The following is a 24,460-nucleotide window of genomic DNA, read 5'->3' as shown; positions in this document are numbered from 1 at the left end:
TCTCTCCTTTGTGTATGTATGGACAATCTTAGCAATCGCATTCAATCATTCATCCTTTCGTTGGTAAGTCTTTATTCCCATGATTGTTGGTGTTTAATTCTAGGGTTTGCCTTTAATCATGAATTGGGGGAAATGGGGTTTTGCAGTTAGTGATTGGAACTATGTGATTGTTGTTGTAGGTGACGATGTGGTATTTGTTATGCATTTGTATGGTTGATTGCAGCGTAAGCGGATTGCGAAAAGGTAGGGTTTCCCTACTCAGTTTACTGTTCTTTGTAAGACATGTTTGTTGTGATTATTGTTATCTGTTGATCATCGGAGTATGGAGATTGTTGTGACGATGTTGGTGTGAGGAGATTGAGATGGTTTGTGATGTCATGTGATTGTGATTGTGGTGGAGTCACTTGCGGGAGTGGCTTCACACCCTAGTTCGCCCTCCGTGGAACCCGCCACGGGAGGGGATGTGCACATTAAGGGACAGGGATTGTTAGTCGCTCGTTGATGAGTTGGACTAGGTGGGGATGGGCTGCGGTCACCCACTGGCGGCGAGGATTACCTGTTGCGATGGGTAATCTGGCAGGGCTACACACTTCGGTGTGTAGTCGGTTACTGTGTGAGATCGATGGTCAGCTGGTTGTCTTGTTGTTGTCTTATATTGATTGAGTAGAACTGACCCCGTGTTGTTGTTTTGTAAAACCTGCGGTGATCCATTCGGGGATGGTGAGCAGATTGTGACAGGTAATGCAGATGTTTAGCTATGGGACAGTCATGGGGAGTCATCACGTCAAGTCTAGCTTCCGTTGTTATGAGTTTAGATGTCTTGGATTTCATTTGTATTGAGACATTGTACGTTTATTTTGAGTTGGTCTGAGATAATGTAATCTTTAACTTTTATACTTTAATAAATGTTGTTTGGAATTTGTAACTTTGATATACTAACCTCGGGAAACCGAGATGGTAACAGCCTTTCATGCTAGGGTAGTCCTTGGCAAGGTACCTTGGTATGAGGGGGTGTTACACTAACGCTAGCTCCTAAATCACAAAGAGCTTTCCTAATAGCAAGATGACCGATATGACAAGGGATAGAAAAACTCCTTGGATCCTTAAGCTTTGGTGGTGAATTAGCTTGCAACACGGCGCTGCACTTTTGAGTAAAAGCAATAGTCTCCACCACGTCAAAGGACCTCTTCCTTGTCAATATTTCCTTCATAACCTTCGCATAAGCTGGCACTTGAGTGATCAACTTAGTAAAAGGAACACTTACCTGCAAGTTCTTCACTACCTCCATAAATTTGTCAAACTGTTTATCCAGCTTAGACTTTTGTTGACGATGCGGAAAAGGTAGTGCAATAGTAATCGGCTCAGCTTCCTTTGCTTTAGAATCAACTTTTGAAACACCGTCATCAACCAGAGAGATTCCTCGATCGAGCCCTGACTTTACTCGATCGAGTACTGAAGTTCCTCGATCGAGGCTGATGCTACTCGATCGAGGAACCTTGGCAGATTCGTCTTTTTTATTTTTCTCGCTTTTAATCTTATCTCGTGTTTCAGTTTCGTCAACTTCTTTTTCATCGTCACTTAGCTCCAAATTACCCAATCCCTTAGGATACATATAGGGTATCTCATCATCATTAGTGGGCAAATCTTCTTCATGACTTGGCAACTCTGGATTTTGATACGTGGTACCGCTCCTCAGTTGAATGACATTAGCTTGCTCATGAGCTTGCTTACCTTGAGAAGGAAGAGTTCCGGGCTGTTTTGAGGAATTATGAACCGCCATCTGAGCCACTTGGGTATCAATCATCTTATTATGGGCAATCAGCTCAGAGATTTGAGCCGTCCGCTTTTGTTGCGTAGCCAAGGTGTGTTGAAGGAGAGCTCTCAACTCTGACATCTCATTGTTTGGAGCTTGTTGAGGAATTTGTTGAGGAGGTTGTTGATATTGATTATTAAACTGCTGACCTCCTTGATTTTGCCTTTGATAACCTCCTTGTGGTTGATTACCACGATTATTAAGAGGTATATAAGTATTCTTCTGTGGTTGTTGTTGTTGTGGATTTTGCACATTCTGACTAGACCATTGAAGGAAAGGATGCTCCTTCGTTCTTTCATTGTAAATGTTAGAGAAAGGTGTACCTTGCCTAAAATATTGATAGGCATTAACCTGCTCCAATGTGCTCAAACACTCAGCTGCATTGTGACCATCCATACCACATCTAGCACAAGACTCCTCTTGTTGACTCATAGTATGAACCATCTCCTTATTACCCAAATATTGGGTAGTCTTCATCTCAGCAATTTGGGCAGAAATAGCCTCTAGTTGTGCCGCAAGAGCACTATCTCCACCATTCCCACGCGTACTTCCCCTAGGATTTTCATACTTTGCAGTATGGGTAGCAATATGATCAATTAACTTCCACGCGGTATTATCATTAGTGTTGTCCTGAAACCTCCCATTAGCTAAAGAGTCTAGTAAAGCACGATGATCGTCGTACAACCCGTTATAAAACTGGTTGCAAAGAAACCACTGTTAAAAGCCATGATGGGGAACTGAACGAACCAACCGTTTAAAACGAATCCATGCTTCATTCAAATCTTCAGTAGCTCCTTGCTTGAAACTAGTAATTTGACTTCTCAATGCATTAGTCTTCTGAGGTGGGATGTACCTCTTGTAGAAAGCAAGAGCTAGAGTATTCCAGTCAGTAAATCCTTCATCCGCCATATCTAAATCTCTCAACCACTCCGCAGCACCATCTTTTAGAGAAAAAGGAAAGAGTACCTGCTTCACCTGATCTTGTGTCACCCCGTTAGTCAAAGGGATGGAGCAATAATAAGTGACGAATTTCTCCATATATTTTGCAGGGTCCTCAGTAGCTCCTCCTCCAAATAAAATTCGTTCCACCAAATTGATGTAAGATGGAAAAATCTCAAAAGTTCTATTGTCTGAGGTAGGAAGCTGGAATCCTTTTGGGATGGAAGCCGATGTAGGCTCGGAATGACTGGCTGAGGTACGCATGATGGTAATCTCAGGAACTGGAATTTCAAGATCAGAAGTAATGTCCTCTTCAAAGGACAGATTTTCTGAAGTAGTAGAATGCTCCGTCTCAACGTCAAGTATACTCAAGTCTTCTACTTGACCCACTTCTTTCTGAAACTTTCGTCTGTAGCAAAAAGTCTTCTCTGGCTCGGGATCTATAGAAAGAATCTTGGACCTAGTTGACCTGGGCATACACAAAACTAACAAGAAAAGTGTGAGAACGGTCTCAAGGAACTAGGTTCCCTGATACAAAAAGACAAAATAAACAAAAACTAACAAGAAAATTGTTGCCTCCCCGGCAACGGTGCCAAATTTGATAGCGCTAAAGTCGTACTACCTATATCAAAATAAATCTATCTCAAAACTAACAAAATAGCTAGTGGTAAGACAGGTATCGAAAATGCTCATCTTAACTTGATTCACCTCGTAATGCGTCATTTCTGCATTAAAACATAAAGAAGCTGTAGTATCGACAATTCACTATAAAAGGCATATAAATGATATAATAGGCACGAAAACGGTATATAAAACAACATGAAAGGAGTTACAAAAGTGTATATAAAAGTGATACATCACCTGTTCTCTGTCATCAATATAGAACTTTAATTTCTTAGTGATGTTGTCTTGACGTTGTTACGTAAAGCTAGCCAGGACTAAAATCTAGTTTCGGTAGATAAACTTCAACATGATTAAGTGACTGCCCCTGACTTTTATTTATCGTCATGAAAGTGATTTTTGTATCCAAGGAAGTCATCACTATCCTCGTGCGCATGTATGAAGATATAAGAATAAGTTTCATGTAGGTGTAGATACCCGTATCTGTCGATATTGGAATTTACAGGATTCCCGCTAGCCATCCGATGACGATAGGACACATGTATTCTCAAATGACGTGCTCGTGATATGGATATGGCATATGGATGTCAAGTAAGTTTACGTCGACGGTTTTAGTTAATTTAAATAGTTATTTAAATTGACATTTTGAATGTTTTGAAATAAATAATTATTTGTTTCTTTGCATTTTGGTTTTGAAAATTTATGAAATAAAATTTTTTATTTCATTTATTTATTTTTTAATGATTTTTGAAATAAATGGAATTTATTTCATTCGATTTAAATTTAATTCGAGTTTCGAGCTTTTATTTACGATTTATCGCTATAAATTGTTTTGAAAATTTTAATTTGAGTTTTAATTCAAAATTTGTTTATTTTGATTTAGAAAGTCAAAAATGTGTTTTTGTGACGGTTTTTATTTATCGTTTTATTTAATTCGAAGTTTCGAGTTTTTAAACCCGTTTTAGAGGCGCTTTGAGGAGCGATTTTTTATGCGACTTGGGCCAAGTCTTGGCACGATTCTGAAGGAACTTTCAACCCGTCTTCCATCCCCTTTAGCCGAGTGTTCGAATCCCCCATAGCCTACACCAAGACCTCTCCAAACCAAACCAAAATCACGTTCAAAGCAGCCCAAAACAGTCCCGCATACTATGTTTTTTGCAGCTCGAACCCGCCACTTTGCAGCTCCCCAAACCCGTGTTTACACCCACCCATAACCACCCAACCCATGTCTAAGGCCTATCCCTATGTCCCAACCATGCCCCAACCCAGTCCTAGCCTAGCTAACCCGTGAATCGAGTCCCATGAGCCAAATAAACACCAACCCAAAGCTCCCTTCTCTGCCCTGTTTTTGCGAGCTTTTGGAGCTCGTTTCTTGAGCCCCAATCTCCTCCACCGACTCCCCTTGTTATGGTAAATTATATCCTACTCCCAAATGTAGGGAGTAGTATACACCCATAGTAGTTACGATAAAAAAAATTAAATAAAAAGAAAATAAAAAGGAACACTATTAACTACCCACTACCTTATGTTTCTTTTTTTTTTTTCCAAATTACTCAATTTATCAAATTTCAAATTCTATAAAATTTAACATTTTTTCTATTATTTGTACTCGAATTTTATCAAGTTTATAGTTCGTAATCATTAAATTACACTACCATATTCACTAAATTCAAAGTGAATGTCATAGTATCATATGGTGAATATTACACTATATGGTACATATTCATCAAATTACATCATCATATTCACATAACTAAAAGTGAATATAATAGTATCAATTGGTGAATATCATACCACATAACACATATTTATCACATTACACTATCATATTCACTAAACATAAAATGAATATCATAGTGACATAAGATGAATATCACACCAGAAATCACAATTTAACTATGAATAATGAGAGATGTAATATTGAAGGGTAATCCACCTAATAAAACAATTTAACCAACGGAGGTTGACACAGAAACATAAATTTAATTTAATCAGACGATTAAAAACGATCAAAAATATAGATTCTTTGGATTTTATGAATATAGGAGAGAAGGGGGTTTTGTTTAGTGGTAACCACTTTTGGTAAGTGAAGAGTAAAAGGAAGGAATGGGGAAGGTAGTTATATTTTTACAGGATATATAATTTTTTTTTCCTTTTAAATGGATAAGGAACATGAAGGACTATACTCCTGGGAGTATAATATAAGGATTGCCTTGTTATAATCCAAATATTTTACTATTTTGCATTATTATTTCTTTATTTATTATTTTACTTTCAATAAGTCGATTTATTTTATTCTCTCGTTATTTATCGAACAACTTCTATTGGAATATTTGAAATGGGCTAAACCCAACCCGAATATTGAGTCTATTGTTTTTGTGACTAAACCCTAATAAACCATCTAGTGTTGTTCCATATCATTCACTTCATTCTTCTCTTTGATGCCCTTTATCTTTGATAAACCAATTCTCCATCCTCACCTTTCTTTACATCAATTACCAATATGGATTTCAATAATTCTATCATCAATTACAAGCAAACAATTTATGTTGTCTTAATCCAAGAGCATCATCCAAGTTGATCAATTATGCCTCTGTTGATTCCTTCCCATCCACTTGCGTGTTGATTAGTTTTCAAAGCACCGGTTTTGATTAATCTTGACTACTTTTAAATAAAGGTAACACGATTTCACCAACTCCCCTCACCTTGCCTACCAAGTAAGAAATATTCTACCTTCCATAACTCCCATTGCCATCTAGAGAATATAGAAAATCGAGTACGAAATAAGCTTGAGAATTTCTAACCAAAAAACCTGTCTCGAAATCTTTCCTATTTTCTAAACCTTCGAAACCTAGCGTCCTAAGCCTATATAAGCTTCCATTAACTCCTACAATGGAGACCTAATGCACAACTAATGCTCACCTAACATAACCTTAGCCTCAAGCACCCAGAAACTCGAAGAAGAACTTCATCTTCTTCCTCGAGCAACCAACCCAGAAAAACAGAGTAGGGATGCCTCCCTTCGAAAACCCCTTCGAAACCCATTCAAATCACCACCAAAATTCACCAAATTTGACATACATAATCAAGGTAGTGCCCTTGATTGATTCGAACCATGTAGTAAGAGTATTGGTAATGTTTAAAGCATTAATTTGCTCAATTCTTTACCCTTACTCGCGTTCTGTCCAGCCCTTGTTGTGACTCATTTTAATCATTTTAAATGCGTTTTCAGTTTTTTTTTTTTTGTTAAATATCAAAAATTTGTTGTTCAAGGATTCCAAAACATCTTTTGGATCGAAAATTCGTTAAGATTTGAAGCCGTAGTGATCGTTTGAAAATCGCTGCACAAGTTTGCATATACACGTGAAACATGTTTGCTTGTTTCAATTTGGAAGTTCGAAAAATTTTGAAAACCGTCGTAGACGTATCAAGAAGTTTGCATCCCGGCATTCGTGGAGCATCGTCAGAGATACATGTAAGTTGAGGGTGCCAAAATACTCTCTTTCTCTTTTTTAATCATCGTTTTTATAGCTTTTAATTTAATTATCGTATTAATTATGCAATTGTTACGGTAATTAGTATATTGTTAGTGATGAATGAAGGAGGATGGGATTATCATTGTTGAATGCCGATGGATGGCTTTATTGTTGTGGAATTGTTTTCTGATAGGGTAATTAGTCAATTATTGCTGCCATATGATTTGTTTAAACATGTTTGTTCTTATTTATGTCGGATTTGAATTCACATGTTTATCGTTAATTAGCATGTTGTTATTGCAATTATGAAGTAATTGTCATATGTTTCAAAGGTTAGATAATAATCAATGAAAATGAGTTAGTTTAATTTTCACATTAATTGTTCACATGTTATTTTAATTAATTGGATATGATTAATTAGAATTGCTTGAAATCACACGAATATGAATTGTTTGTGTCGATTTGCGTATCTCACGTGTATGTCGTGTATGAGTACTATAGGACAAGTTTTTCCATGTTGGATAAGGGTTTGGTATGAATCTTATACTCTGGTCTTTCACATGTTTAATTTAATTATGAAATTATTAAATTAGAATTGCATGTTTGTTTTAATTGAGCTAATTATGAAATAATTAGTTTTAATTCACGAATAATTATTTTTAAATCATGAGAATTGGTTGTATGCTGTATAAAAAAATCATTGCCAAAATTAACTTGAGTAATAAACATGCAAATAGTATTCTGCAACTTATTATACACCATGGTGTGAGTATTTCTTTTAGTTTTTTTTTATTATTATTTTGGTACAATGAGTACTACTTTTAGCAACTAGTTGTTGCGCCGCGCCCTCCCGGGCGCGGAGCCCCAATTTGGCCCACTGTTTATAAATTTCCGATAGTAATATTGTGTAGGTGTCGTGCATATGTGTACAAAATAGTTTGTGAATTACTTTGCCAATCTGGCCTAAACCATGTAGCGGCCATATGGGCTGGTTGACAGCATTATAGTAGGGGAGCATTACCATACACGGTGAAATTCATAATAAAAGCAATAATATACACGGTACATAGGATTATAATGGGACAGTGTGAAAAATATATAAAGTTGAACGACGTAGTTATTTATACACAATAAGCTGCTTATTTGCTTCCGAATTTCATATATATTTCCGTGCAACTGTTGCTAGGCCACCCTAACATGAGATAGTTCTTTCTTACATTTAGTCTACTGCTTCAGTAGAGAAACTTCTCAAACTAACGCTTAAAGATGGAGCCATCTAGCATTATTTATGTTACATATAGGTCACATAATGGGACAATATTTAATAATATTTTTATTAGCGTTGACACGGGGTGAGACGATTAGGCTGCAGCAATTTGACTGGACAACTTATGGGTAGAGTGCAGTAAGAACAGCGGAGACATGATCATATGTGTTAACCGCTTCCACATTAGCAAGTTTTCTTGCTTCCTTCCTGTATAAATGCACCTGGGACACATACATAAAAAATGAGACCACCACCTACACTTACCAAATTATAGTAATCAATCAACCTGCCAAATCATTTTTGCATCTATTCTACACGTAAACCCATTTAATTTATATGATCAAAATAAAAACATGCATAGCTGAAAGAATCCAGGGATTACCAAAACAACCAAGTTGAACTAAGACAAAGGAATGCGCTATAATATTAAGGGTTTTATCCGATCTTATTCAAAAACGTTAGGTTTTAGCGGTTATAAAATTGGCGACGGCTGCCAAAAGACATTACCTTTTGAGTCAAAATATAAACTATCAAAAAATTCCGTCTCACTAAATAAAGGAGATTCATAATACCTGCTACGATCATAATCACGGCCATAATCACGGCCATAATCACGGCCAAAATTCCGTCTCACTAAATAAAGGAGATTCATTACAGGCTAAATCTAGAGTTTTTTCAAAACATTAATAGTTATATATTATATTTGAAATAATGTATTTTTTACTTAAACTTACAAACACGGCACCAAAATTAAAAAAATCAATTTTATCTAACTTTTGTAACTATTATCTAGTGAGTAATGGGCGCCGGAATATACCTGCTCAGGAATCCAAAAACTTTTACGAAATGATACCAATAAATCGGAACCATAGACAAGCATGACCTTAAGCGATCCTGGGAATAAAAGGAAAAGAGTCAACTTTGTGCTCAAGGAGCTATAATTTATGATCAACCTCAAATTCCTGAAACTATCGTCTATGTCATCAAACTCATTATTACCAGCAGGAACAAGAGTATTCTCGCATAAGTAGTTCTTCACTCTACATAAAACAGTTAAGGTCCGTTGGTAGGTACTTTGCTTAGCCTGTAATGGCATCAACACTTAAAGATTAATTGATAATCTCTCTGATAAATTTGCTTACCCCAAATTCGGTGTAAACGGAAAAGTAGCCACAATGTAAATGGCGATTTTATTACCTCCCATGGATCTACCATCACGAAGACTGAACTCCTGCAAGCCAGTTGACACATTTGTATACGGTGTTCAGCAGATAAAAGGCCCTGTAGAAACGAAAGTACTGCTTACAGTCTTACACCACCATTATATTGGCTGAAATGATTTCGGTTTGATTTACTCACCCAATATTGTAACTAATTCAGATACAAACACAGCCTGAAACTCAAATAGTCTTAAACATTCGGGTATAAGTTATAACAGCTCCAAGCGTCCAACAAGGTAGGGTGTGAACTCTTATAGTTTGCAAAACATGTAGTTATCCTAGGGGACTCCTACCATTTCAAGTTAATTCTTATTTATGAGCTTTACATGCTACCAAGCATAGCGTATTTCTGAACTTAAAATCGTTCAAAATTTGATTGAGAAATTTGTGTCCATCAATCTACAAATTTTAAGCTCAATAATGATGATTGGTCATTGGTTAAGCCATATTGCATCTAACAGATTGCCACTCTTTGTTGAACAAGATGACCATCAATTTTTGGTGAAAGATTTTAAAGACGATATCAAATAAATAGCTCCTTCACATTGCTAGGAAATAAGGTGAAAATTGACTATATACCTTCTTTGCATATCCATCATTCACTGGTGAAATATAGGCTCCAATAACATTGACTATATACCTTCTTTGCATCTCCTTCAAACTGTTCCAACTTCCCGCCTGCTGTTCTGAAGTATAGTGTAGGGTAGCCTTTAACTTCAAATGCCTCATCCGTGATATCATTTGCAGTGGCATCCTGTATCCATTACTTAAAGCTCAGAAACTACAATTATATACTACAAACTGCATATCAGTGGACGCCTGGACGACACAGCAGGGGTTGAAGAGTAGAGAGAATGTTAACAAACACAAGGTAATATTTTCCGACCATTACTTAAAGGTATAGAAAGTTGCACGCCATGAGAATATAGTACATATACATCTAAAAAGAGAAGTCTTACAAGCTTAGCGATAACAACATCTGGATCATCTTTGAAGGAAAGAGCAACTTCATCCAATATTGGGGCCAACTTTTGGCAATGTCCACACCACGGAGCATAAAATTCCAAAAGAACTGCGCCAACCAAGTTACTAAGATAAATATGCAATGGAATTGGGGCATAGCGAGCAATTAAAGCACAAACTCAAAAACCCTCACCATTTTTCCCCGAGTTCAAAACCAACTCATTGAGGGTGTCAGCAACCACCACCTTGACAGGCTCAGAGTTGCTTTCAGGGATAGGCTCAGACTTAACGTGTGCAGAAACCTTGCCTTCCTGCAATATCAAATTTTAATAAGATGCAGAAATCGGTGTCCATGTGAAAAAAATTAAAATTAAAATTACAAGGTGGAGATTATATACTTACAGTGTAGTCCTTTATCCATGCGGCTATCTAATCTGGTTGCACTTTTGCGTTTAGATATTTATTCCCGTCATTGGTCTGGACAATGATGAGTGGTACTTGCTCTTCAGTGACTCCAAAGTACTGCCCAGGCATAATGAAAGATACCCACAACATTAAGAGCACTTAAAAATGCAACAGTATCAAAAAATAATTCTACACAAATTGACATATGCCCTTATTGTCCATAAGAACATATACCTGGAGTGCACCCTTGCTAGCGTCGAGGTCTCCCAACAAAAAACTAATACCATTAGATTTGTATTCTGCTGCAACTTGCTCATACTTTGACTTAAACGAGTCAAAATCAGTAGTGAAGTTCAAGAACAACAAGGCATGTCAAACATACAGTAGTCCATAGTGAGCCATCTCTTGCAGAAAAAAAAAAAAGATAAAAATTGTACATTTTTCAGAATGAGAAAAGGGAAGACGTTTTTAAATCATAGATAAAAACCTGGCAGCAAAGTCGGAAAAGGCCACACAACAGAGCACAAGTTAAAATATCGTAAAACTGAGCCCATAGTTAAAAAGGTTGGCGAATCAAAAGGAGGTGAAAAGCTATTAAGGAACGTAATATAGTCACCCGTATCCATGACAAGCTATTTCAAAAACACCGGAATCGTAGATTTGTTTTGCTTTGTTTTGTTTTTCTAACCCCTTTAAACGGTTTTTTTTATTCAGGGATTTTTGAGCACCATGTTCGGTTATCGGCTTTCTTAAATACTACTCACAAGGCAACTTGTGTCACAGAATTATACAGGGATGCAAAATATGATGCAGTGAAAAGAATTCGGATCTGTGAACTGTTTACGAAATTGCCAATAGGCATACTACCTTTCTTAGTGACACGACTGGAAATATCACTGCCTGACATTTTGCTGACGTAATTTTGGCCAATCACACACATATCCATGTCTGAACAATTTTGTTGAACAAAATAATACTTCATAGCTATCATAATCCGGTTGACAGAGGAAGAGATTACCTCAACAACAAACCGCATCCACGTTTTGTCTCCATGACTGTCCGTACTGCCTTTTAAAATGGTCAGGTCCAAACTCCTGATAGAATCACTGATCTCCAGAAAATGGTCACAATCATCACATAGCATCTGCATATATGTACCAGTAAACTATCAGACGAAGGAAAGCAAACCAGGAAATTTAACTTATAATACTCTGACAGGCTCGAATACATACACACCTCTATTAGCATCTGTCCGTTCATATTGAGATTCTCGACAAGAATTAGGCAAATTTTCATATGGCCTCCCACCTCCACTGCCCAGCTTGAACCTTGCTCATAACCAGACCCTAGCACCGCCATTTCACTGCCACCCTACAATTAAAGAAGATGAAGCACAATCATCAATGATAGAATCATCTCAGTTCGATGAGGATTTAATTTGATGGTTTACTTTCACTCAAATACGTTTACACAACGAGATCAAGATGACCAGACAGACACAATTAAACAGGTTTGAGCACAAGACTTAAAAAAATTTGCACATTAAGCCAAAGTCTGAATTCTATGGTCAGAGGCATACCTTAGATTTGGCACATTTACTAAGCTTGTCAGAATGCTTAGTAACATATTTAAAGTAGGAATGGATTTTACAAGGAAGATACCTGTGAGAGAGGAACTTCGATTTCGATAATACCCTGACAAAAAAAATAACGAAATCAAACTGAAATCTAATGTAAAAAATGGATTCAAAAACAATAACAAAATCAATCTGAAATGGTTAGAATTAAGGGAGGAGATCTAACTACTAAAACGACATAAGCATCCCAAAAAAAAGATAAAAAATGGTTAAAATTAAGGGCTTAAGTATACCTGATGCTGGAATCGCGAGCAAAGTACGACAATAGATCTAACACAGAACCAACAACAACATTTGAACACTCTAACAATAATAACCCTGAAATCAAATTGAAATCAAGATGAGTTAAGGAATCCAGATCTCACACAACACCAACATCAACCAATATTCAATAAAGGAATCATTTGAACAACCTGACAAAAATAATAATTAAATCAAACCCAAATGAAATTCGTAGGAAATACCTTGAAGAGGATAATCGTTTTTTGCGATTTGGGTGAGATCTGTTAGGGTTTGATGAGAGAATGGTATCGGGAGATGTGGCAGTGAGTTAAAGGAGAATGTGTAGATTAAGATGTGGCTGTGGGTTAAAGGAGAAATGGAGGAAGGAGATCAAAAGAATGAAATCCAACGGACCAGGAGGAACTTGGTTGTGTACTATTCATTGCTACAGTACACACCAAGTTCTCTCTTTTTAAGAGGTAAAGATATGGATAATTTTTAGTTACATGTAATAAAATTATGATTTTTAATAATAAAAATAATAGAGGTTAAGACAAAGATGATTTAAGTATCAACTAATTGTAGTAAACATCCTTTTTTCTACCACTTAATACTATTATTATACATATTTTAAATTTAGTAGATTATAACATTAAATTACAAATATAGTTAATTTATGTAAATAATTTAATTAAGAACGACTTCATATAATAAAATCTATAAAATGTCGTGATGTAGCACGGGATATAACCTAGTTAAACATTAATTCACTATATATACTTTATTCTCCCACCCACTTCTCTCTCATTCATCACAATTATCATCCTCTCATCTCTCTAAAATCCAAAAAAAATAATTCCCTCATCTCTCCCTTACTCAGTTACTCATCATGACCACCACCCACCTCTACACCACCACCATCACACGACCACCTTTGCCACCACCCACTATACCACCACGACCGCCATCCGCACCTGACACCACTACCACTCGGCTCCCCCTTTCTCGGCAGCCGGCAACCACCCGACACCACCCACAACGCCACCAACCAACAACCACCAACATCCCACAACCACACTACCACAAAAAAAACAAAAAAAAAACTAGATTTACGAAAAACAAAACTAGTTCTACCACCAAACCACCACCACAACTACACCGTGATGTAGGGTAATATCCGTATAAAACCCTTTCTTTATAGGATTATAACGCAAATTTAACACGTGATTTATGTCATAAAACGAAAATAACAAGGAAACGATAAAGATTAAGCAATAACCTCCGGTCCTAGTGCAATTCGGCAATGAGAGATCAAAGTAGATCTCCTCCTAATTGTTGCACCCAAGATTGTCCGAGAAATGCCCTTGTGCTAGAATGAATCCTCTAATTGCCTTGCAATATAGAGAGGATTGTTTTGTGAGTTTTGGTTGGATGTGAGATCCGAATTTTGAGAGGCACTTTTTCTCAAAACCCTAGTTTTCATACAAATGAAATGCTTAGGTTAACAAAAGAGGAGATGGCTCCTTTTATCTATGTTTGGCTCGGCCAAACCGAGTGAGAGGGAGCCTCATGGGCTTTTTCATTTCCTCTTCATATAAACTCGTGGTCCGAATCCAAATTACTAAATGTATATGACACGGTCTAATTATAAATCGTCATCGGTTATCGGTTATTAAAGCATCAACTAATAAGACGGGTTAGTTGAATTATTAATACATGTCCGACAAAGACAATATCGTATAATTAATTTATTCAATATACATTAATCAAATATAAATCGTTTATATTCAATTTTACGAATTAATCGTTTAATTCGTCTTAGCCATTTTTATTTAATCCGTATTAAATAAAATATCTCAACATCACATTTTTGACTAATTACTAGTCAAATAACTCGGACTAACTGGTTAGTCAAATTTGGCATCTACATGACTGTATTTTCATACCGTCACATCTCTCAAACGTATCCTATAGGTGTGACTTTTAGGGACCAGTTGATCACCGCCATCTGTATGACAATAACGTCAAACTTATCTAGCAAGCCAACCGTTATTGATAAACGTGGACCAACTGATTATGATACAAAAGTATACCCTTTGATCCTTTTAGAGATTTATAAGTCCTTGCACTAACTGTTAAGGACACCAGCCCCAACAAGCTCCCACTTGTTCGTACAAGTGTATGTGCAATGACGTTATCCGCACTAACTGGAGGACACAGCTCCAACAAACTCCCACTTGTCTGTACAAGTGTATGTGCGATAACCGATTCTCATATTCATTTAAAATTTCTCCCATTCAATGTAAAACAATTTGCAGATCCGGATCCGCAAAGGTCGTATTTTGCAATCGATCTGGATCAAGAGTGGTTTCCCCGACTAGAGAGTAACTTAACTGATAAAACGAATCCGTATCCGAGCATGGCCATGCATTTCGATTCTGACTCCTCGAGTGGCCCCGAGAAATATCGATTACCTGATAAAGGCTGAATATTTCCTTCAATTCGAACTCCTTCCGATCTAAGCACAGCATGAAATGACCCAGAAACAATCTACTTGGCCCCCTGTTACGGATGACCGTGAGAAAGAAACCAAAGTCACCCAAAATCTGCCTTAGTCTCAAGAGACAGTCGATAGTCAAAAGAATCGACTCTTAGGATCATTATGGAGGTCCTATCCACGACCGGGCACCTAATGTTGTAAAACATTTAGGACTCCACGTTGATGTCACAATTGTGTCCTACGAGATATCCGTATAAATCGCCTCTGTGATTGGTCAGTCAATCTGTTGACTTATGGCTCGTTGAACCCACCATCAACCAACGTCACAAAATAATTACCTTGAGTTATCAGCTCACGTGGGTAATTAAGGACCAAAAATATAATGCTTGTTCAGTTCACTTTGTGGTGTTCAAAATTTGTCGTACAAATCCACATGAAAAACAAAATATATATATATAAAATATCAAAACGATGATGTCGTATAGAGTACAAAAGAGGATGAATCTAATCCATAAAAGAGTACTACAACTTAGGAACACGTTTAATTCCCATGGAATTAACGTGCCCTTCATGCTTATCTTGTCGTAATGGTTTAGTGAGAGGATCTGCTATGTTATCATCTGTAGCAATCTTTTCTATCACTACTTCCTTTTGCTCCACGTAATCCCGGATTAGATGAGCTTTCCGTTGTACATGTCTAGACTTGTTGCTAGACTTTGGCTCCTTAGCTTGGAAGATGGCACCTCTATTGTCGCAATAGATGGTGATCGGGTCATTCGAACTAGGCACTACAGATAGTCCATGTAAGAATTGACGCATCCATATCGCTTCCTTTGTAGCTTCAGACGCGGCATAGTACTCGGACTCGTCGTAGAATCTCTGTAACAGTTTGTTTTGAACTCTTCCGGTGATTCGGCGCCATTAAGAGTAAAACGAATCCAGATCGAGATTTCGAGTCATCACGATCCGTTTGGAAGCTAGCATCTGCGTAACAGGTTGCGCATAGCTTTTGATCGCCTCCATAAGTTAATGCCCAATCTTTAGTCCTCCGTAGGTACTTAAGAATGTTCTTGTGACCATCCAATGTGATTCACCTGGATCTTTGTTGGAATCGACTTGTCATACTCAATGCATATGCCACGCCCGGACGTGTGCATATCATGGCATACATGATTGACCCTATAGCCGAGGCATAAGGAATCCGTGTCATGCGCTCTTTCTCTTCCGGTGTCTCGGTGACCGAGACTTGCTCAAATGCACCCCTGGAGCCATAGGAAGAAACCCCTTCTTGGAGTTAGTCATCTTTGAATCTCTCTAGGACTTTGTCTATGTAAGACTCTGATCGAGAGATAACATCCGTCGTGATCTATCTCGATAGATACGGATGCCTGGAATTCTTTGTGCCTCTCCCAGATCTTTCATCTGGAAATGGTTTTTCAACCATACTTTCACCGAAGTTAAGAGAGGTATGTCATTCCCAATCAGAAGTATGTCATCGACATACAATATTAGGAAGACAATCTTGCTCCCACTCGACTTGATATAAAGACATGGTTCCTCGACCGATCGAGTAAATCCATTTTCTTTAATCACTTGGTCGAAGCGATGATTCTAACTCCGAGATGCTTGCTTAAGTCCATAAATGGAACGCTTAAGCTTGCACACTTTCTTAGGATGTTGTGGATCGATGAAACCTTCGGGTTGTACCATGTACAACTCTTCCTCCAAAAAACCGTTTAAGAAGGCGGTTTTCACATCCATTTGCCAAATTTCATAGTCATGAAAAGCGGCAATCGCTAAGATAATCCGAATGGAACGCAACATGACTACGGGTGCAAAGATTTCATCGTAGTGCAAACCTGGCACTTGGGTGAAACCTTTAGCAACTAGTCGTGCTTTATAGATATCTTGTTGACCTTCCACCGAATGCTTTATCTTGTAAAGCCATTTGCATTGAAGGGGACGAACCTTAGCAGGTAAGTCAACGAGATCCCATACGTTGTTCTCATACATAGAGTCCATCTCGGATTGCATGGCCTCAAGCCATAGCTTTGAGTCAGAACTAGTCATGGCACCTTTATAGGTTGCGGGTTCACTACTCGTTAAGAGTAGAACGTCATCTATGTCATGTTCCTCGACCATACCAATGTATCTGTGTGGAGGAATAGAGACTCTTCCCGACCTCCTAGGTTCCTCGGGGAATATTCACATGCAGTAGGGATTGAAGGAATTGTTTCCTCCAATGGTTGCTCGGTATTTGGTTCTGGAATCTCCGACAGGTCGAAGGTTCTATCACTCTTTGCATTCTCGAGAAATTCCTTCTCTAAGAATGTCGCACTAGCCGCAACAAAAACACGTTGTTCGGTTGGCGAATAGAAGTAATGACCAAGTGTTCCTTTAGGATAACCTATAAAGTATGTCTTGACCGATCGCGGGCCGAGCTTATCCTCGTGTCTCCACTTGACATAAGCCTCGCAGCCCCAAACCCGTATAAAGGACAAGTTAGGGACCGTTCCCTTCCATAGTTCATATGGAGTCTTGTCAATGACTTTAGACGGACTTCGGTTAAGTATTAGAGCGGTGATTTGGAAGAGCATAACCCCACAATGAGTCGGGCAACACGGTGTGACTCATCATGGATCGAACCATATCAAGTAGTGTTCGATTTCTCCGTTCGGACACACCATTCAATTGAGGTGTTCCGGTGGAGTTAAGCGTAGGGCAATCCCACGGTCCTTTAGGTGTTGATCAAACTCGTGAGAAAGATACTCGCCACCACGATCCGAACGTAGTGTTTTAATCTTTCTACCCAATAGGTTCGTACCCTATTCGGTATTCCTTGAATTTCTCAAAGGATTCACTTTTGTGCTTCATTAATTAGACATAGCCATATCTACTTAAATCGTCCGTGAAAGTGATGAAATACCTATAGCCTTCTCGTGGGGTGATTGACATAGGACCACATACATCCGTGTGTATGAGTCCTAATAGGTCAGCAGCGCGCATTCCAACACCTTTGAAGGAAATCCGAGTCATCTTACCGATGAGACATGATTCACACGTGCCAAATGATTGAAAATCAAAGGCCGAGATAGCTCCATTTTTAATGAGTTGTTTTACGCGTTTCTCATTAATGTGTCCCATACGGCATTGCCATAGATACGTTTGATCTTTGTCACCAACCTTTAACTTTTTATTCATTACGTGTAATATTTCGGTGGTCCGATCTAAAACATAAATTCCGTTCATGGAGACCGCCTTGCCATAAATCATATCGTGTAAAGAGAAAATGCAAGTATTATTCTCTATTACAAATGAAAAACCAAGTTTATCAAGTGCAGAAACTGAAATAATGTTTTTCGAAAGACTGGGTACATAATAGCAGTTATATAAAAATAACTCAAATCCGCTAGGAAGCTGGATCACGTATGTTCCCCTTGAGACGGCAGCCACTCGTGCTCCATTCCCAACACGCAGGTCCACCTCACCCTTTACGAGGGGTTCGATGTTTCGGAGCCCCTGCACATGATTACACAGATGAGAACCACAACCAGTATCAAGTACCCAAGTTCCGTAACTTGCGTGGTTAATCTCAATCATATGAATAAAAGTAGAAGAAGAAGAAGACATACCAACAGGTTTAACACGACCTGCCTTTAAGTCCTCATGATAAACAGGACATGTACGCCTCCAATGCCCGGTCTTGTGGCAATGATGGCATTCCATGTTTTCATTCTTGCTCTTTGTCGCGCCTGATGAGGTGCTCGACTCACCAGGCCCACTCTTACCCGAACCCGACTTCTTGAACTTCGGTTTACCCTCATCGCTAGGTTTGCCGAGCTTTGCCCTTACCTTTCCCCTTGTTTGTCACAACGAGAACATCTTGTTTCAAGCTCCCACTGAACTTCATGTCCTTCTCGTGCATGTACGAGAAGGAGTGCGATTCATGGGGACTTTTCTTCAAATCATTCATATAGTAATTCGCTCTAAATTGCGAAAAACCATCGTGGAGTGAGTGAAGCATGCGGTCGATCACAATGTTCTCGCCGATCTTACAATCAAAGGTCTCCGACTTCTCGACATTCTCAATCATCTTTCGAGAATGTGTGGGCTAATGAGTTGGCCCTTTCGGAGTCTCGCATCAAAGAAGCGAGTGGTATGCTCATAGGTCACGATTCTCGGTGCTTTCGAGAATTCCTTGGTGAGCGTGGTGAAAATCTTGTTCGCACCATGGGCTATGAAGCGTTTCAGCAAATTGGGTTCCATTGCAAAAATGAGTACGTTTTTAATCGCACCCGCTTCCATACAGAAATCATTAAACTTGGTGATTTCAAAGAAGACTCTGGCCAGTGGGACCTGGGTTTTGCCGGGATGGGCTCTAATAGATATTTGAGCTTCCGTCGGCGGCGCGCGACATTCCGTAATGCCGCCTCCCGATCCGCGAAGTTTGATCCATCATTCTTGATCGAGTAGTCGATTCATCCGATTCATGAAGATCCGGCAGGACTCACGGTCCAATGTGGCACTTGGCATTGGGTTATCGTGAGAACCGACCATTTGTTATTAGCGGTTTAAAAGTTCGCGATCTACACTGAAAAAGAAAGGAAAACAAGAACGAAATAAGCAACTCATCGAGGTGATTTAAGTCTATTTTAAAATTCATTTTAATCGTGTAGACTCATTGCACTTGTATAATTGATCTCCCTCAAGAATAATACAAGTGATCCCAAGACTCAATTTCCGTAAATTGATAAGCCAACTGTTTAGCTAGTTCTTCCGTAAAAACTCTTGGTCGATAGATTTCTGGAAATCCTATCTATAGTCCACCATCACTACTACAATTTAAGGCTATAAGAACGCCACTTAAATAACGGTTAATAGCGGAACCGGTCTCTTTTATACTTAGAGCTTGGGCGCGCAGATAGAAGTCCAATAGAGAACGATTTTTTATTCGAACTGCGCTCTTTGATTTACAAAGAGCACAGTTAAATTTGACCAACCGTCTTAATATATCAAAGAGACCGGTTTACAAAAGGAACTGTTCTCTTAAAAAAAAACAAAGAGCACGGTCTTAGTCTTCAACCGTTCTCTTTTCAATATCTATTAACTCGTCGTTTAGACTTTCTTCTAATTCTCTCAAACACAAAAACCACTCATCGCTTTCACCAGACCCTAACAATAATCGCCATCCCTTTGTACACCACACCGCCCTAAAATCCACCATCGCCGAGTGTTCTTCTTAGTCGTTGCTCACCAACTACTGCAACGTCCGTCATCCTTTTTTTCCCTGGCTTTTTTTGATTTCCCTTGGTCGTCTGCTAGTCGCTCATGTCATCCCTTGTTGTCCTTGGCTGCCCTTGATTGTCCGCTGGCCGCTCGCACTTCGGCCACCACCTCACGTTGCTCCTAGTTGTGCACGCCTTCGTCGTCGTCCTTACTGCTGAAAATCGTTATGGGTATGACCATATTTCTTAACTCTTTAATTCGTCTCTGGAACATTTAATACTTTTAATTGTGATTTCTTTTATGACTAAATCCCAGTTAATTATTCGTCTTACATTTAGTACCCAAGTGAATTCGTTAACCCTAGTTTTATGTGGATTAGTAGAATATATTGTTCCTTTCTTTTATTCCTGTGGCCTCAAATTTGTAGTTGATTCATAGTGAGACCGGTAATGAGAAATCAACTATTGATGCACATACATTTCCAGAATAGCAAATTTTCTGAGGATTTAAGTATGTTCAGTTAGACCTTATTCATTGTCATTCCTACGTAATAATAGCCGCAAAATAGACGCTTATCTCATATAATTTTTACCTTAAAAATGAAGTGCCTAATTATCATTACATGTCAAGTGTCACGGCAACCAAAATGTTAACTTGTCTTAGTTTGGCTCATAGTACAAAGTTTGAAATTCGAAAATAGAAAAGAAATTATGAGAGAAATAGAAATAGAGCAAGCAGGTTATCTCTTGGAGTATTGAACGGTATGAGCAAATTAAAAAGGGGCATACATAGTACTTAGGTTTTGTTTGTTTTGCAGTAATAATAAGTATACATCTAATTGACTAATCCTTTTGTTATTGGTATAATGTAAGCTTTCTATTAACAATCATCATAAACGAATTATGTGTTCATTGTTTATAAACCAGGAACAATTACCCTTGGTCTACAACATCAAATTGCTTCAATTGAGTATCCAAATAATCTAATAACCTCTAAAAGCTTCTATTTTAAGTCATTGCTCATCACTTATACTCAAGAGGTATATTGATCCGAGTATATTAATCTGCATCTTATTCTTCCCTTAACCTCACTTTCAATGCTGCTGCTGTGTATATCAGACATGCACAACACACTTTCCCATCTGATGATATTCCTTATCTGTTCCCAAACCTATATAACAGGCCCAGATCAAAGTGCACATGAAATTCCTTTGAACCTTGAGTCCCTACTTAATTGCCTTGGCCCCTGACATGTTAATGCTGGAACGCTATAGATAGAGATACCTGGCGTTCAATTCCTCTAGAAGGACGATGAGAAAGGTGACTTATTACTGTGATATATAGTTGTACATACTTGGACGTTTGTGATTGAAGTGGTTAATAAGAATGAATTTTCACTTCTTGCCACTAACTGAAATCTATTGTTAAACAATGGTGTCGTAGTCAACGTGCTGTAACAACTGCATTATAGTGCAATTTTCTTGCCTTTTCGCTCAAGCCACGTAATGCTGGCTGAAGCCATATATTCTGTTGCAAATTTTGCCAATCAGGTACTTTTCATTGCTTGTGTTCCCGCGGCTACATTTTATTTGTTCTCGATTTGAAGGTTCTAAGCACTTAAATTGACTCTTATCTATTATTCAGTGCAGAGAAACTAATTCATCTTCACATTGTAGGCTTCTTGCATATGGAATTAGTAGCTCAAGGCGTGGCCGTGATGCTGTTCATCCGTACGTATTTCTTTGAAACATACTATATTTTTGTTACTTTCATGACTTCATCTACTTCTCATTCCCTCCTTACCAACCCCCCAAAAAATGGTTTTAAGTAGAAGGTGAGCTACCACTAAAGGAGGAATTTACTGTATGGTCTAGGAACTACTATCACTCTCATTCTGTTTGCCCGTATAGTACTATAGACAGGCCCAAGGAATTTATATATGTTGTAGTGTAATTAATACTTGTACTTTTACTATTTATGTTCCTTGTTCATATTTTTTGTAAGAAAGATTATTTAACCGTGTAGACATGTAGTGTATCTAATTGAGTTTTATCAAAAAATCTAATTTGGATGTTGAATTCGTAAATTTGATATGGAAGGTACTTTTCTTTGCTTATACGTCAATGTAGTTCAGTACATAAGGAATGAAAACTAGTAAAATATTATCCGTTCTTTGTGCTCTGGCTTTTTGAGGAGAATGATATGTGTTCACATAATGTAACTTTATTTTAATTTTGCCATCAGTGAGAATGAATCATGAACTCTATACTATAGATTTCTTTTTCCATTAAGAATATTGGCGAGTACTATTGTCTTTTTTTTTTACTGAGAGGATAGTACCATGAAAATCAAAGAGACATTTTTGTGTGCGTGCGGGACAATAGTGCTAATGTGGCCTAAAATTGCTGAAGTGCTGAACTCAGAAACGGGACTATGTAGTGTAGTCACTGTGAAATGACAGAATTTTAAAATGGTAGTAGCTGAAATATGAATGGATTTCTATGTTTACAATGTATTGATTATTTGAGCCTTTGAGGATATGTTTCTTGAAGCACTTCTCTTATTATTTTGATTAATATGGAGAACATTATTTTTTTCATTGAAATCAATTGCTTTATGCTTTTATAGCTATGGCTATTCTTAGCAACGATTTGTCTAGTCCTTAATACCTGCTGTTGGTATATTCCGCACTGATTTTGGTGCAGCCATAATTCATGAATTACAACATTTGTGGACTTCACAGGTAATCTAAGTAACTATTGTCCCTTGGAGACAATTAAGGTTCATGTCTAAGATGCAATTGAAGTCTATAATCTACTCTGTCTTCTTCAGCCACCCGAACATAATAAATATGCAGCTCTCATGATTGGTGGTTCTTTTTCATTGAAGATCGAGTCTCTTGAGGGATTTTTCTACTCGTTATAACTATCATTAAAGGTACTCTGTTTACATGAAACTTGCGATTTTTCTGGTGCTTCGCTTTTTATTGCAATAGATGTTATTAGGAAAGGTGTTGCTGCTGAGGGAACGAAGCTTAAGGACTACATCTGGCGAGAACACGATCCAACTGTTGTTGCTGTCATGACCGAGGTATTTATTTAAACTAATTACAATTACAAAAATGAAGTCCTGACTTCAGGTCATTATTTTACTTTACACATCATATATAGTATATTTTAACTATATTTTTGGGTGTTGTGTGTATACAGTTCACACTTAACGCCTCAAAGACGTATACCGTTGAGCAGATTGACGAGCTGCGGAATATTTGAGTTGAATTCACACTCCAATTTAAGCCTAAAAGTAATGGTGAATGAAAAGATGGTGATTACAATTTTTTTGAAGTTCGATTTATTTGCACTTGGAAGCGACTAACTGATGAGGATTGAAGGATTTCTATCTATATTTTGTACAAGGTAGCCTATATTTGATATTTGTAGGCTCTTAATAACATTATTGACTCTGTATATTTTTTCAAGGTTTTGTCCTTGTGGATTCAAATCAAATCTGTAATTTTTTTGTTGCGTAAAACTTGCTGGAGTTTCTGAATTGTAACAGGTCTAATTCTTATGAGCTAAACGGTTCAATGGTATAAGGGTACGATAAAAACAGTAATATTTAAAAAAATTCCAGGATCGAAGAGAACGGTTCCTTGTAAAACCCACTCTCTTTGAATTTAACAAATAGAACGGTTGTATCATAACTACCATTCTCTTTGAAAAGGTACAACAAAGGCACCAAAAAATTGACAACTCTATCAAAGAGACCTGCCTTATCAAAGAGACCGGTTCTAATATGCCACCGTTCTCTATGATATATCAAAAAGCACGGTCATGGAGCGCAACTGTCCTGATTGTTGTTACAAAGAGACCGGGTTGACTTTATTTCAACCGTGTTCTTAAGTAAAAGAGAACGCTTGGCCACAGGACGGTCTAAAATAGCTTTAAGAACGGTGCATGACCGTTCTCTTTCATCAATATTGTAGTAGTGCATAATCACAGGATCGTACGAGTGACCATAGTGTTGAGATAAAATAAGTCAATCGGTTCCAACTTACCCGACGTAGAAGGGGTCATATTATGCCTACCGACGAAGAAGGGATTCATTGGAGTTTGACCTATAAAGACCGTTCTCAATTTTGGTTTATACGAGGAAGATCCCATCAACTCAGTT

At 37.9% G+C, this 24,460-nt stretch overlaps 2 protein-coding genes, 3 long non-coding RNA genes and 1 other non-coding gene across 11 annotated transcripts; 2 read left to right on the top strand and 4 right to left on the bottom strand.

Annotated features, from left to right (window-relative positions):
• Positions 1-2,534: 2,534 nt before the first annotated feature.
• LOC141609865 (small nucleolar RNA R71) lies at positions 2,535-2,641 on the top strand. The gene has a single exon (XR_012527771.1). It is a non-coding gene; the product is annotated as a small nucleolar RNA R71 (small nucleolar RNA).
• Positions 2,642-8,238: 5,597 nt separating this feature from the next.
• On the bottom strand, positions 8,239-9,987 carry LOC141608359 (nicotinamide/nicotinic acid mononucleotide adenylyltransferase-like). The gene is made up of 4 exons (XM_074427721.1): positions 9,916-9,987; positions 9,314-9,397; positions 8,934-9,200; positions 8,239-8,337 (listed from the first exon to the last, which is right to left on the bottom strand). Exons 1-4 carry the CDS (start codon positions 9,985-9,987, stop codon positions 8,239-8,241), a joined length of 522 nt encoding a protein of 173 aa, XP_074283822.1.
• Positions 9,988-9,999: 12 nt separating this feature from the next.
• LOC141609251 (uncharacterized) lies at positions 10,000-11,068 on the bottom strand. The gene is made up of 5 exons (XR_012527313.1): positions 10,939-11,068; positions 10,702-10,821; positions 10,493-10,610; positions 10,296-10,408; positions 10,000-10,090 (listed from the first exon to the last, which is right to left on the bottom strand). It is a non-coding gene; the product is annotated as an uncharacterized LOC141609251 (long non-coding RNA).
• Positions 11,069-11,464: 396 nt separating this feature from the next.
• Positions 11,465-12,324, bottom strand: LOC141608358 (transcription factor LHW-like). Its single transcript, XM_074427719.1, has 3 exons — positions 12,284-12,324; positions 11,941-12,075; positions 11,465-11,848 (listed from the first exon to the last, which is right to left on the bottom strand). Exons 2-3 carry the CDS (start codon positions 12,061-12,063, stop codon positions 11,465-11,467), a joined length of 507 nt encoding a protein of 168 aa, XP_074283820.1. The 5' UTR covers positions 12,064-12,075; positions 12,284-12,324.
• A 40-nt stretch (positions 12,325-12,364) lies between these two features.
• Positions 12,365-13,043, bottom strand: LOC141609249 (uncharacterized). The gene is made up of 3 exons (XR_012527312.1): positions 12,805-13,043; positions 12,574-12,658; positions 12,365-12,398 (listed from the first exon to the last, which is right to left on the bottom strand). It is a non-coding gene; the product is annotated as an uncharacterized LOC141609249 (long non-coding RNA).
• A 7,089-nt stretch (positions 13,044-20,132) lies between these two features.
• LOC141606041 (uncharacterized) lies at positions 20,133-23,850 on the top strand. 6 transcript variants are annotated; one of them, XR_012526566.1, is made up of 6 exons: positions 20,133-20,518; positions 21,470-21,607; positions 21,731-21,837; positions 21,964-22,017; positions 23,031-23,377; positions 23,497-23,850. It is a non-coding gene; the product is annotated as an uncharacterized LOC141606041 (long non-coding RNA). The 6 variants fall into 6 exon arrangements; XR_012526564.1 differs by having other exon boundaries at positions 21,470-21,837; XR_012526565.1 differs by having other exon boundaries at positions 21,731-23,377.
• Positions 23,851-24,460: the final 610 nt, after the last annotated feature.

This window comes from Silene latifolia, chromosome 10 (assembly GCF_048544455.1).
Source record: "Silene latifolia isolate original U9 population chromosome 10, ASM4854445v1, whole genome shotgun sequence".
In the NCBI taxonomy this organism is placed as follows: Eukaryota; Viridiplantae; Streptophyta; class Magnoliopsida; order Caryophyllales; family Caryophyllaceae; genus Silene; species Silene latifolia.
Note: the sequence above shows the minus strand (reverse complement) of the source record. Positions and strands in the feature narration are given on the sequence as shown.